The sequence below is a fragment of the Polypterus senegalus genome, chromosome 13 (assembly GCF_016835505.1).
Source record: "Polypterus senegalus isolate Bchr_013 chromosome 13, ASM1683550v1, whole genome shotgun sequence".
NCBI classification, from domain to species: domain Eukaryota; kingdom Metazoa; phylum Chordata; class Cladistia; order Polypteriformes; family Polypteridae; genus Polypterus; species Polypterus senegalus.
Genome location: NC_053166.1, coordinates 140,903,236 through 140,916,761, shown reverse-complemented (window position 1 = coordinate 140,916,761; position 13,526 = coordinate 140,903,236). Strand labels below are relative to the sequence as shown.

Genomic DNA, 13,526 nt, shown 5'->3' with positions numbered 1-13,526 from the left:
ACCTTCTGCATCACACATCCTTCCTATATCCAAGTCAACACTTGCTTTCTGCATTGTGCCCAGTGCTGGAAGACTAGTTAAAACAGTTGGTGTAGCAAAGGAATTGATGAATGGATGAATTAGTAAATTGGAAGTGCTTGGGAGGGAAGAATTATAGCAAAGAAAAAATCTGGTAGTTTGTCTAATGTGTATGATGATGTGAAGCTCACCACATACACTTTGTAAATGATGTCTTCACTTCCTGTTCTCAAAATCAAGGCTTTATTGTCTATAGCACTTTTAACCATCAAAACTCTATTAAGATGGCTGTAGAGTAAGAAGTCTGGCATCTCAAAAACAATGTGAGTAGAAATTGAGTTTTAAACATTTTCATTGGGACCAAACCCTTTGTCTTATGGTGGGCTTACTCAGTCTAAATGAATGCACTGGCCTCATAGTAGAAGTCTGTAATTTCACTTCTAGCTACCAATATTTATTAATTGTTGGGATTTTCAATTGACTCTCATACTTATTGATTTACCTTCATGTTCAAAAGCCTTAGCTCCGAGGGCTTTCACAATGCGGCAAACCAAGATGAGAAAATACTAAGAATACTAACTCCTGTCAATCATGGAGAATTCACTGCATCCACTGAACAGTGTCATCTCCAGGCAGAGGAGTAGCTTCAGTGACAGACTTTTGTCACTGTCTTGCTCCACTGACAGACTGAGGAGATCGTTCCTCCCTGAAACTATGCGACTCTTCAATTACACCCGGGGGAGTAAATGCTAACATTATTCAAAGTTATTGTCTGCTTTTACATGCATTTTTATTACTCTTTAATTTAATATTGTTTTGTTTTTTTTTTTTGTATCAGTATACTGCTGCTGGATTATGTGAATTTCCCCTTGGGATTAATAAAGTATCTATCTATCTATCTATCTATCTATCTAAAGAACCAGGCATCAGATGACTGTGGTTTGGACGTGGCTAGTGATGTCATGAATGTTGTTTGGGTGGCCTTCTGGCTCAGTTTTGAGTAATTTTTGTGTTGTTATTACTTTTTATGATTGTTGATAAAATTTCACATTGTATCTGTGACGTTCTTATGGGCCCATTTTGTATGTGTTTTATAAGTTATCGCAGATACTTTCCTTGATGTACCATATTGTTTATAGTAGCAATATTGTTGTCATTCACACAGCTGCTGATGTTGCTATGTGCAATGTCAGTCATGTCCTGCCCATTTAAGGAGGCAGCTTGCAACTTTCTGCATCCAAGCATTTAATAATAATAATAATTTATTACATTTATATAGCGCTTTTCAAGGCACTCAAAGCGCTTTACATACAAGGGGGGGGATCTCCTCAACCACCACCAGTGTGCAGCATCCACCTGGATGATGCGACGGCATTTGGACAGAAACCTAAAACACAAATCCCAAACTTTGAAATTTAGTTCAGGACAAAACTTTATTAGTAAAGGTAGAAACTTTGTTTACTTTAGGTAATTTACATTGGTCTAATATTTTGAACCTTTAGTGATTGTTTCTTGTTTGATCTACTTGGCATTTGACTTTCAGCCTATTGTTGTTTATTCTTATGATATAACCTCTTTATACCTCTTCTCATCTCCTAGTCTGTAATTGTGGCCACAGCCCTTTCGACCACATTTGCACCCTATGTGTTCACAGTAAATGATCATGATGGAGGCCTAAACGCATGGAAAATGTCAAATTGATAACAACCATGACAAAAGTACGGAGGACCAACAATAAAATTATCCATTATTCTTTGCCAGCATAGCATATAAAATGAATTATTAACACATGTTAATGATGGGGTCGTGTGCTAGCTGTGTTTTAACGCTTTCTCTAACTTTCTCTATGGCCTCATTAGCTCTTAAGCGCCACTAATCTATTGCTAGGCTAATGGAAATGAAATGGCATATAAAACAACAGAGGGAAACCTGTTGTTGAACTCACGGATATTTGCCACTCCTGTAGTATTCTATTCCTGTTCTTATAGATGTTTTCATACAGTTCCACTGAATGAAATTTTTCTTTTATGTGCTAACCTTAATTTGAATTCTGGCTAACATATTTAAATTTAACTTGATCAACAAGGAGTCCAGTTATGTAGATGTATGTCTGCTTTTTTCTCTCTCATGCACTGTATTTGTTACATTAGGGCAGTAATGTCATGGTAATTTCCTGAAGGGCCAGTGTGTCCTCTGGTTTTTGTTTCAATCAAGCTCTCAATTACTTAATTAGTAGAATTATTTAATTAAATGGACCAGTCCAAAACCTGATATTGTATATGCTGTGCAGCAGCTTGTCATGTATGAAAGATACAGGTTAAATACAGAGTACACACACATGTAAGTGAAATTAGACATGCTTTAATTGGCATCATGACATGCATGAATCTCTGGTCCATTTGACTTTGAGGCTTATAGAATCCATCCATCCATCCATCCATCCGTCATCCAACCCGCTATATCCTAACTACAGGGTCACGGGGGTCTGCTGGAGCCAATCCCAGCCAACAAAGGGTGCAAGGCAGGAAACAAACCCTGGGCAGGGCACCAGCCCACCGCAGCTTATAGAATCCTGAACACTATTATTGGCGAAACAAGCTTAAAATAACTTATTGTCACAGGGAGCTACAAGTCAGGAACTAGTCCCCAACAGGATGCCAGATCACAACTCAAACACACATGCTCATCCACACTGACTTACACCCAGGCGATTTATTACCATCATTTAAAATAGATTAATACTCAGACCTTTGGTAAACTAAAGGAAATTTCAGTAACCAGGGAAAAACCTGCACTAATGTAACGGAAAATGTGCAAATTCCACAAAAACAGTAACTCGCTGGCATTTGAGCTCAGTCTCTGAAAGCTGGAGAAAGAAATGCGTATAAGGATACAGTATGCACACAGCCTTTATACTATATATAAAGTATACATACATAGTCTGTGTCCTGTATATTTGTGTGTGTGTGTCTGTGTGCGCGTGCGTGCGTGCGTGTGTGTCTGTGTATTATACATAGTATGCATTAGATAAATTTATTTAATAGTGCTAACATATGTCTACCAGAAGAAATTAACAGACCGAATCACTGATTTATGTTGTGTTAACCACGAGCAGTTATTTCATATCTTGTTGATTTTTTCATTAGTACAAATCCAGAGTTCATGACACCAGGTGGAATGAAATTTTAATGCTTAATTTGTATTAGATTCACAGAGAATTCATGAAAAATTAAGTAGAAATGTTCTAAATACAGCACCAGCAAAATCAGTTTCCCACATCTGCCACCCATTATTGTTGTTTTTACTTTTCAATGTTATAATAGTGATTTCAGTAAGTATTTTAGTTATACTTTGTTATTTCTCATTATCCTGCAATGTTGATATCCTGATAAGATCAGGATCCTCAACTATAAGTTAAAAAGGAAAACACTTAAAAATTAAATTGAGCTGAAGCAGATAAACCATAACTGTTAAATCCTGGCTCAGTTTATTAGTTTATCTTAAACTGCTGTTTATCTGCAAGCTTTATAAATGTTTCTGAACACCAGATGTAATTTATGACAAATTTAAAAAATGGAAGGTAATTTCTAAAGCACTTCCCACATGGACTATTGTCTGGCATTGCAGGTGTGTACTAAGCGGGCTAACAATAAATACAAATTTCAGACCCACTTCAGGGATGAGGAAGGCCAGAGCTCATCCTGGCAACCTTGAGAGCAAGGCAGGATCCAACCATAGATATGATGCCAGACCAGGACCCACACACATATACTCTACATTTAATAATGACAATTCAGAGTTGCCCATAAAGTCAACCTGAACGTATTTGTGATTTGGGAGGAAATTAGAAGTCCCCTGAGTAAAACCAAACCTCCATGGGTAGAATGTGTAAACTCAACACAAAAAGCAACTAGGCATGGCATTTAATCCCAGGAGAATGGTTCCATAAGACAGTAGCACAAACTACTGCACCAAGAAAAAAAGCAGTAAATTTAAAAAGCCAGAAGAAGACTTATCTTCACACATGGATGACATCTGAAATGAGAGACATGGTAATTAGATAACAAAGTAGGTGGAAACAAGTACTCAGGAGATTAAAAAATACAAGGAAAAATAAAATTGCCATAAAAATCCAAGAACTGATATCAGAAACTCAAAAGATCAGAGGAGCAGCATAATAATAATAATAATACAATTAATAATAATAATCCGTTACATTTCTCACTACTCAAAGCGCTTCAGTGACTGGGGAGCCACTTCCACCACAACTAATGTAGCATCCACATGGATGATGTGACGGCAGTACGCTCACCACATTAGCAGTTAGGTGGTGAAGTGGTGAGAGTGATAGCCAGTTAGAGACAGGAAATTATTAGGGGGCAAGAATGACTAGGTCATGGTGGGCAATTTAGCCTGGACATCAGGTAACACCTTACTCTTTATAAAGGATAAACAGGGATATTTTATGACCTCAGAAAGTCAGGACCTCAATTTTACATCTCATCCAAAGGAAAGTGCTATTTTTACAGCACAGTGTCCCCATCACTGCACTGGGGCATTGGGATCAACATTCAGACCACAGGGTAAGTGCCTCCTGCTGGACTCACCAACACCTCTTCCAGCAGCAATACAAGATTTTCCTAGGTGGTCTCCATTCCAAGTATTGGCCGGGTCCAAACATGTTTAGTTTCAGGTGGATGACCTACTCTGAAGTACATGTGATTCATAAAAGAACTGGTAACACAAGAAAGCCAAGGAGAAATCTGGAATGATTACCTGTATTCTGAAGAACCAAGATTATTCATTAGTTAATAATTGAATATATGAATTTCTAGTTTTTGCATTTAGAGACATCTGGGCTTGTGACAAGAGATGCCCCTGGCTAAAAGTGGGTGCCCACATTTAAAGATTTTCAAATGCTTTGTGTTTATTAACACAAGTGAAATGTGCTTGGTTTGAATTGCTCTTTGTTTAAAAAAGAGTAGATTTTTGCATAGCTAGAGATTTCTTTCTGTGTTCATTTATACTATATTTAACACTTTCTAACAGTTAAAGCAATAGTCAACATTATGTCCTCTGTTTTGTCTGCATGTCATTTTAAGCGTTACTTAATCTCTACATGAAGCACCATTTTTCTTCGTTTTTTATGCACAGCTTTGTTTTTCATGCCACAGACTTAACATTTGGCATATATGTACTATTTCTCACCATAAGTCAGGTTTTGATGTACTGTATGATTCAATTAAGCAAAAAATAGCTTTAATTTAAAGTAAATTACTGTGATACAGATTAAACAATAAACTTAAAAAAAAAAATTTTCAGCCTAACAAAAGCATTTTTGTTGACACTGTAAATGCTTCTTTCAAAAAAAGAGAAGCCAGAATAGATCTGGCCTGGATTCTCACTCTTAGATTCCCAGTAATTATTACTGGTAACAGTTTGGGCCTGGTATAAATTAATACTTGTATAAATCTGCGTGTTTGTGTTTTACTATAAATATATAGCCAAAGGCTGCTGCTTCTGAAGTTAACCTACAACTCTGTTCTTAGGATGTTTTTCCCTATGAAAAGGCATTATATCAAATACAGGTTGTTTGTTTTCTTGTTTACAGCTTCACCATATACTATGCCTTTTACAAATATAAGTTTCTTCCAACACCACCCCTCAGTATAACTAGATTCTGGTAGGACTGGAAAAGGTTTCTGGGATGTAGGGGTCTTTCTGCCTTTTAGAAACTTGATATGCAGTCCTACCATTCTAGATAAGTAGATTCTGGATGCACGGCTGCTCTGAAAAGAATGGCTTACTATTTATAGTGATAATCAATTCACTTCTTTGCAGCTATTCTCTTTTATTTAGTAATACAGAGCAATCCCGGAATGACAATTTGACATATCTGAAGTGTATGAGTGACTTTGAGTATCCAGTTACTTTTTTCCAATGTGTAAACCTATCTGGTCATTATGATGCATGGACATGAGTCAATGAAGTGATATCTGGCCCTTGTTACATCTCTCAGGTAATGTTTACTCCCATCTGTCAGGAAACCTACCCAGCACTTCACTGATAACATGATGTCTTACCAAACTCAACCAAGCGCTTGTCATTACATTACCGTGACTGAGTGTTTCCCAAGGCTATTTCAAGATAATTAAATTTAAAGTGGAACAGGACCCTGGCATTCAAATAAATCAACAACTTTGAATGCAAAGAGGTCAAAGAATTGACCACTGCCATCATTGTATTAAAGAGATAAATAATTAAATAAAGAAAAACAGCAGTAATTTAAGGAATATTCTTCATGAAGATGTTAACTACCTATCTGCACCGGACGGCTTACTGCATAAAATCCCATGCACCAGGAGAGTAACTGAGAATTAATATTTCCTTAGGGTCACTGTGCCTGTCCTCACCTGAACACACATTCTAAGCATGGAGATTAAAAAATCTGTGATGTATACAATGCCCTGACCTACTCCACACCAGGAAAAGGTTGGTCTTATCTATATGCAGTACTAAAAGGGCCCTTAAAATATAACATGCTTGATTATAGACAAAGAAATAAGCTTTTTGTTTTTTTTTAAACTGTGACTGATCTCACAGCAAATCCCTTGTTTAGTCACTCTTCCACTCATATTTTGCCCAAATTTGTCAACCCACTGCAAAGCTGGGTCACTTCCAGAAAGCGGCAATGGAACTTCACTGTGTTTTTATTTCTGGAAGTCTAGAACAGCTGTTGAAGGCCCATGATGTCCTCCATACCATGAAACAAAGAATGGATGATTTGTGGGAATTCTCCTACCCTTCTACTAGCCCCTTCATGATTTCTGAGATGACCCTATAAAGTGCTTTAAAATCAACTCAGGGTCAAAGACAGGAGTGAGGTGCCCCTCTGGGTCTGTTGAGAGCATTTTCAAGTGCAAGTGTAACAGCAGGGGGCAGAATATTTTACTTGTTTAAATTGTGTTTCAGATGTAGTTACTCTGAGGGCCCTGAAGTAACAAAGAGGTGAAGGGGGGACAAGCAGAAGGTCAGGACAATTCCTCAAAACTGTCAGGAGCCATTTTTAGCATTTTTCAATTAAGGTTGTCTCCCCTACCACCCCTTTCTTTTCTTAGAAGGCCGTATATTCTCAACATAAGCCATTTAAAATCTTGGAGCAATATCCCCACCCCAGCTTCAGCTTTTCTACACTGGCGCTCATGTCCATTTAATTTCTTGGGTCCTCATCCTCCTTTTCTTGTGAAAATTTTTCACAGAACCTGATTGTGCCCTTGTCCCTAGCCACCTTTTGCTATCCAGGCCAAGCTCCATGGGTCACTTGGTGGAGCAACCTTTAAAACTCATGCTGGGGTTATTTTGATGTCAAGACCCATAATCACTTCCAATGTCAGTGTAACCCTGTAGAGAAACAGGGATGCTAGCTGCCAGTGGCATCCAATACACCACTGTACCCTAAGAGAGCTTAAAAAAGGCAGGTGTGTTTTGTGAGTTGGAGAGAAAGCCAAATATTTGTCCCTTGTCACGTAAGACTGCATTTCATAGCCAACTGTTCTCCATAATCTCATTCTATTGGTTAGAGAGTTAAACGGTAACACTGTTGAAAAATTGATACAGAGTTGCAATGATTTTCATTGAGATACATCACAAGTACACTGAAAACAAGCATCATAATTTTTGTGCCATCTATTACAATGCAGGCACAATGCACTTTATTAAAACTTGCATGACTAAATGCATTGATTCTGAATTGTTATGCATTTCCTCCGCTGTACAGTGCTGCAGCCATTCAGATATGCTGTAAACTGCTCTCCTCACATTTTAGTCAAGCATTTGGGATTATTTTGGTTTTCACAGTGTTACACGAAAGAAAGACCTTAATATGTATTATCTTAAAATGAATTACATACATCTAAAAATGTGTCAATGCAAAGATATCCTAAATGCACTTTAAGGTGTCTCAAAAAATTTCACAATTTTCTTGAAATGATACTCTCTTTAGTGTGATATATCTTAAATACATGTCATGACATCTGAAATGCAATTTAACATATCTTGAAATGGACAGAAATTTCCCCTGGAAAGCATATGAAGTTTCACAGGAAGTGATTTCAAGTTAACTGAAAATGCATTTCAGATATCTTTAAATGCCTAGATATATGAAAATGTATTTGAGATATCTTTGAAATTCACTTGAGATATCTGAAAATTTATTGCAGATATCTTAAAATATAAAGGAACACATTTTGAAATATCTGGAAACAAGTTTCAGATATCTTAAAAAGTGAACTGCATTTTAAAATATTTGAAATGAATTTTGAAATATCTTTAAATGTTAATTCTCTTGCCATAAATATGCAATTTCCAAGAACTGACATATTAAATCAATAAATCTAGAAAACTAGGTACTAATGATGTATGTTCGACTTCAGGTCTCTTTTCTACCCTTATGTACATAATGTAAGATTATTAAACTATTCTGTAAAAGAAACTTCAATTGAAATCACTAGTCACACTCAATGGTACACACTGTATCCTGAATAATTTATTGTAAAGACAATAATTTAACATTGTAATAACATGTACTACATAGAAAGAATATACATGGATATGACCAATGAAATATTAAATGCAAATTTATACATATTCAACAATATATTTTAAATATGAAACCATCCATTCTCAATTATTGGCTGACCATCCTTCCTTATACATAACAGAGGGAATCACAACGAATAATCCTGTTAGACAATGTACCTGTGTGAATGTTATGTACCACCGCTGTGAAGACTGTGGAGATACTTGAAATCCAATGACACAATAAAAAGAAAGATTTTAGTGGGTTTATCATATAGCATTTAGTAGACTGACTATAAGTTTTTGCTTATAAATACATGATTTCAATGTTCATTTTGATGAAAAAGAGGGATTAATAAATTGCAATATGTTGCAGAATAAAATTGAAATACAAAATTACTTCAAAATATTTTCTTCAAAAGTCACAGTATTATTGTATCGTGATGCAAGTATCTTGAAATAGCACATCATTGTTTTTCCTGGCAATTGGCATCACTATCACATAATCTTAATGTAAGCTAGTTTGCTTGCTCTCTAAATACCTCGGAGAATATATGACATGCTTCCTTCCATGCTCTTTCTCTTTCTCTCTCACTCTCTCTCCCTATATATGAATCCATAATAGCAGTAACGACCACTTGCAGTTCTTCTCCTCCTTTGCATGAATAGCAAAGCTCCTATATTTGCGGTATTCTGCAAGACCTTTTTATACATTTTATACATTTCTATATAGTACATAAGACACACAGTGCAATTTGTACTGTTTGTGGTCATTTACAGTCAAGTTATTGTGTATACAGAGTCCTTGTTTTAATATATTGAGAGGTTAGTTGCTAAAAATGATGACAACCAAACAAGGCCTTAAGGCAAAACATAATGATTAAATCCATCACAACAGTAACCAGGCAAAAACATACAATGGAATAAGATAAAATTCAGGGGCAACTGGGCGACAGAGAACTCGGCGAAAAGACAACTAGGTGACAGACAACTCAGCGAAAAGACAACTCGGCGAAAGGCAATTCGGCGAAAAGACAACTTGACAACATCCTTTACCAGTTAGGTAATAGTTAGGTTCAAAGAGATTTTTAATGATATTTAAATGACAACGTAAGGCGCCAGAAAATCCACAGAATCACGTGTTTTATGAGAGTCCCAATGTGTTGAGAGTAAAGATATTCTTTAAGCCGTACACGCTGGTCACCTTTTGTATTCTAAATAACGTTATCATACGATTACAATAAATACAATTTATATAAAGGATTAGCAATTTTGGTTGCAAAAGATAATGTAAGATAGCGTTTGTTCCATCTGTATAATAAAGTTTGTTCGTCAATTATATAAATTTATTTTCAACATTTTAAATCACATTGTCATTTAAATATAATTAAAAACTCTCTTGCATTTTGCCAAGTTGTTTCTTCGCCAAATTGTCTTTCGCTGACTTGTCTTTATGCCAAGTTGACTGTCGACAATTGGCCACCAAACCAGTTTAAAGATATGATGAGTGTGAATGTCAGGCCAAAAGCAAAACCAAGATGGCAGAGAGGGCAAAATATGGCAGGTGTGTGAATACTTGCATAAGAATGGTGCTGCCTTCATTAGTTGATCATAAATGCACTGCAGTGTCTTGCATTCTTGCAAGAAAAACTGATACCATCTATTTTGCCAAATAGTAATAACAATGAAGTAAAGGCAGATGACGGAAATATGAAAAGGAAAAAATTATCTAAATGGTACAGTAGTCAAAAATAAGGCAGTCACACAAATACCAAAAGTGCCAAAGCACAATACATTCAACAGAAATGATGATCATCAGCTAAAGCCCTATTTCCCACAGAAATAATTTAGCACTAGGTACCACCATGAATGTTTTTGCTTTCAATCCAAAATCTTGGACATTGGGAGTAGTGCACCACTATCATACGTACAATTGGGGTGATGATGCTCACGTGCCACTTTTGGAAATTAAGAGGTATCAAAAGGAAAGAGTTGCCAACAACATAATGACACCTGCCCTGAAAATACCACAATATTATCACTGGTAAAAAACAAAATGTCAGCAAATTTATAAATAAAAATAACAATAAAAACACTAGTGACAAGAAAATAATCACACATGGTCAAATTGCAAGACCAGTACCAACTAGAGTAGACTCCATCACATGGCTCATACAAGGGGCAGTCTAGTAAAAATATTACCTAGGGGTAAACTAGACAATAAAGAAAAACCACAAAGACATTGACAGAATGTGGATATTGACCAGGCTGGGAATTAAATCAACATCTTTGGCATTATAAAGAAAGAATTTGAAATTGATGCTGTTCCTCGTGGGCTTTTAGAGATTCCCTTCCATGCTGAAAAGTAGAATCGATAAAAACCATTGAATTTGTGGCATATGAAATCACCACTCATTTTACTGTTATTTGTAATTGGTTATAAAGTGCAAATGTTGGAGTCTCATTCTGGTCAGTTTAGAGTGGCCAATTAATTTAACATACATGTCTTTAGAATATAGGGGTACAATCAGAGTTCACAGGAAAGAAAAAAAAATGTTTATTCATTAAGGATTTAATAATATAATTTAGAATAATCCAAGTACTAAATGCTCTAAAATTGCAATATACAGCACGTATTGTATACTGACTGCACTCAACACACTTAGTTCCTTTGTTTACCTCTTTATCCATATTGTCCATCACAAACAGCAGCCTGGAAATTTTCCCTGGAAATGGTCTTGGATTAAAGTCATTGAAGGAGGTGCCGGCTGCCCTAAAAGTAAGCAAACAATCCACAATAAATGATAGTACACATAGACTTTACTGTATATACATTACCTTTCAATAATAGCCACTATCATAAAGGATTTTGCAGAAGAAATTAGCACATTACACAAATGGAGAGAAAGCAAGTCATTCAGTATTGACCTGTTCAAAACCGACACCAGTAAAACCTGTCCTTAAACAATGTGTAACGGGCAACAGGATTTTCTTGATGAACCATCACATGGACTGTCCGTAACACATAGCACAGAAGAATGCATATTACACCTGAAATAACTCTACACCACCCACATCCCTCCATATTCAAATGAAGACCAACAAAACTCCATGGTTTGACCAAAAACACATTCTTATGTTCATGCAGCTTTGGAATTCATCTTGGAGACATTCTTGGTGTGTGGCAGCAGCAGTCAATCTGACTCTTTTTAGTTGAAGTCTTATTATTATGATCCTTGCAGAATGGCCTTCTAGTAGTATACCTGAGCAAATTGGACATGCAAACCAAATAATGCTGTGGCAGATCATCCATGACCATCTTTTATTCACAATCAACTTCTATGTGCTTTCATTTTAAACAGTTTATAGTGTACCAAATACCAAAATACCTGATACCATATTATTATACTGTGAACTCTGGTTTCACCTTATCTAGGACTCAGATCTTCCTTATATATCAATCAATCATTCTTGGATCCATTCAGGGTAATGAAGTACAGACTTGTAGCCTAATTTGTTAGAGGATTTAGTTCTGGCACCATTTTCAATTATATTTCATTTTAGGATTTTGTAGTTATTTTCATATCTTCAGTATCTTCTCCACTGATGCATATTTTCAGTATCTTCTCCACTGATGCAGATTTCACTGATTTTCTAACCCTAAGCAAATTTAACTTTATTTGGTTCCATTTTAACATTTCGGTGTCATTACACAGTAGATTTAAACCACTTTACAAAGATCAGCTTTTTTAAATCAAGAATTATGTGCCTTCTCATGATATGACACCCATTACGGGTAGACTTTTACTTGATGCCTGAAGATGCTGATGTAGGCTAAGTCACTATGACACTAAAATTGGTTAAAAGGGGTGTAGGGAGTACAGATGCCACCTGAATCAAAGACCACCTATTGAACTATCCCACTCAACTGCTTTACCTTCAATGGAGTTGATGCTATTGCTTCATGTTATCTGCTATACAGAAAGTTTCCAGAAGGGAGCTTATAACAGACATTTTGCCTCTTACTACTCTCCTTCACAGCTAATGCGTTAGTGACCTACATTCATAACATTCTAACAACTGACATTTAGAAACCTAGCCATCCTGCTGTAGGACTGTTTGTACTTTTTGCTTTTTAATCCCTCTTTAGTTCACTTTGTGCAACAAAATGCTACTTCTGTGTTCTGTGGAGAAGGATCAAAGCTGTGACTCACTTTGTCAGGTTAAAATTTCTGTTTCAAATGACAGCACGTGTCCAGGTGTCTGTATCTTGACACGCTATGCATGGTAATTGAATATAGACACGACACTTATCTGCTCAAGCACAAACTAAGCATCAGTGACATACTAAAAACTTGCAAAGGAAACTGGTAGTTCCAAGGGCTACAACAAAAGGTTAGTGGGCAGCCCACACCTGGGCATCAAAAAGGTTGATGCTGCTGAGCCACCTAGTGGCAGCCATGTGATACTGCAGAAAAGTCTGAATTTGGCCATGCTACACTCTGCTTTGGAAGGCACCCTGAGAGCCAGTCAAATAAGTAGCACCTTACCCTAAATCTCAAACAGAATTAACAAATCACAAAAAAAATATTATTTTATCATTAATTTTATAGTGATTTTATGTATTAGCTACATTTAGAGTGGTGGCTCTGAGGCTAAGGATCTGCACTAGTATCCTGAAGGTTGCTGGTTTGAATCCCTGTCACTGCCAAAAGAAATCCTACTCTTCTGAGCCCTTGACAAAGGCCCCTCCAGAGGTGCTGTACAATGGCTGACCCTGCGCTCTGACCCCAAGGTGTATGCGAAAACTAATAAATTCCTAATATGAGAAATTGTATAAGGTGAAATAAAGAAATATATATATATATATATATATATATATATATATATATAGTGGAGGACTGCCAGCTTTTCATGCCAGTCCTCACCCC

General features: G+C 36.4%; 1 protein-coding gene across 1 annotated transcript in view; it reads right to left on the bottom strand.

Annotated features, from left to right (window-relative positions):
* The window catches only part of myo15aa (myosin XVAa), a 151,939-nt gene extending 140,611 nt beyond the window's left edge, over nt 1–11,328 (bottom strand). The window contains exon 1 of the mRNA XM_039775602.1: nt 11,275–11,328. Coding sequence (XP_039631536.1) covers nt 11,275–11,295 — 21 coding nt within the window. The 5' untranslated portion in view covers nt 11,296–11,328. The remainder of the gene's footprint in view (nt 1–11,274) is intronic.
* Nucleotides 11,329–13,526: the final 2,198 nt, after the last annotated feature.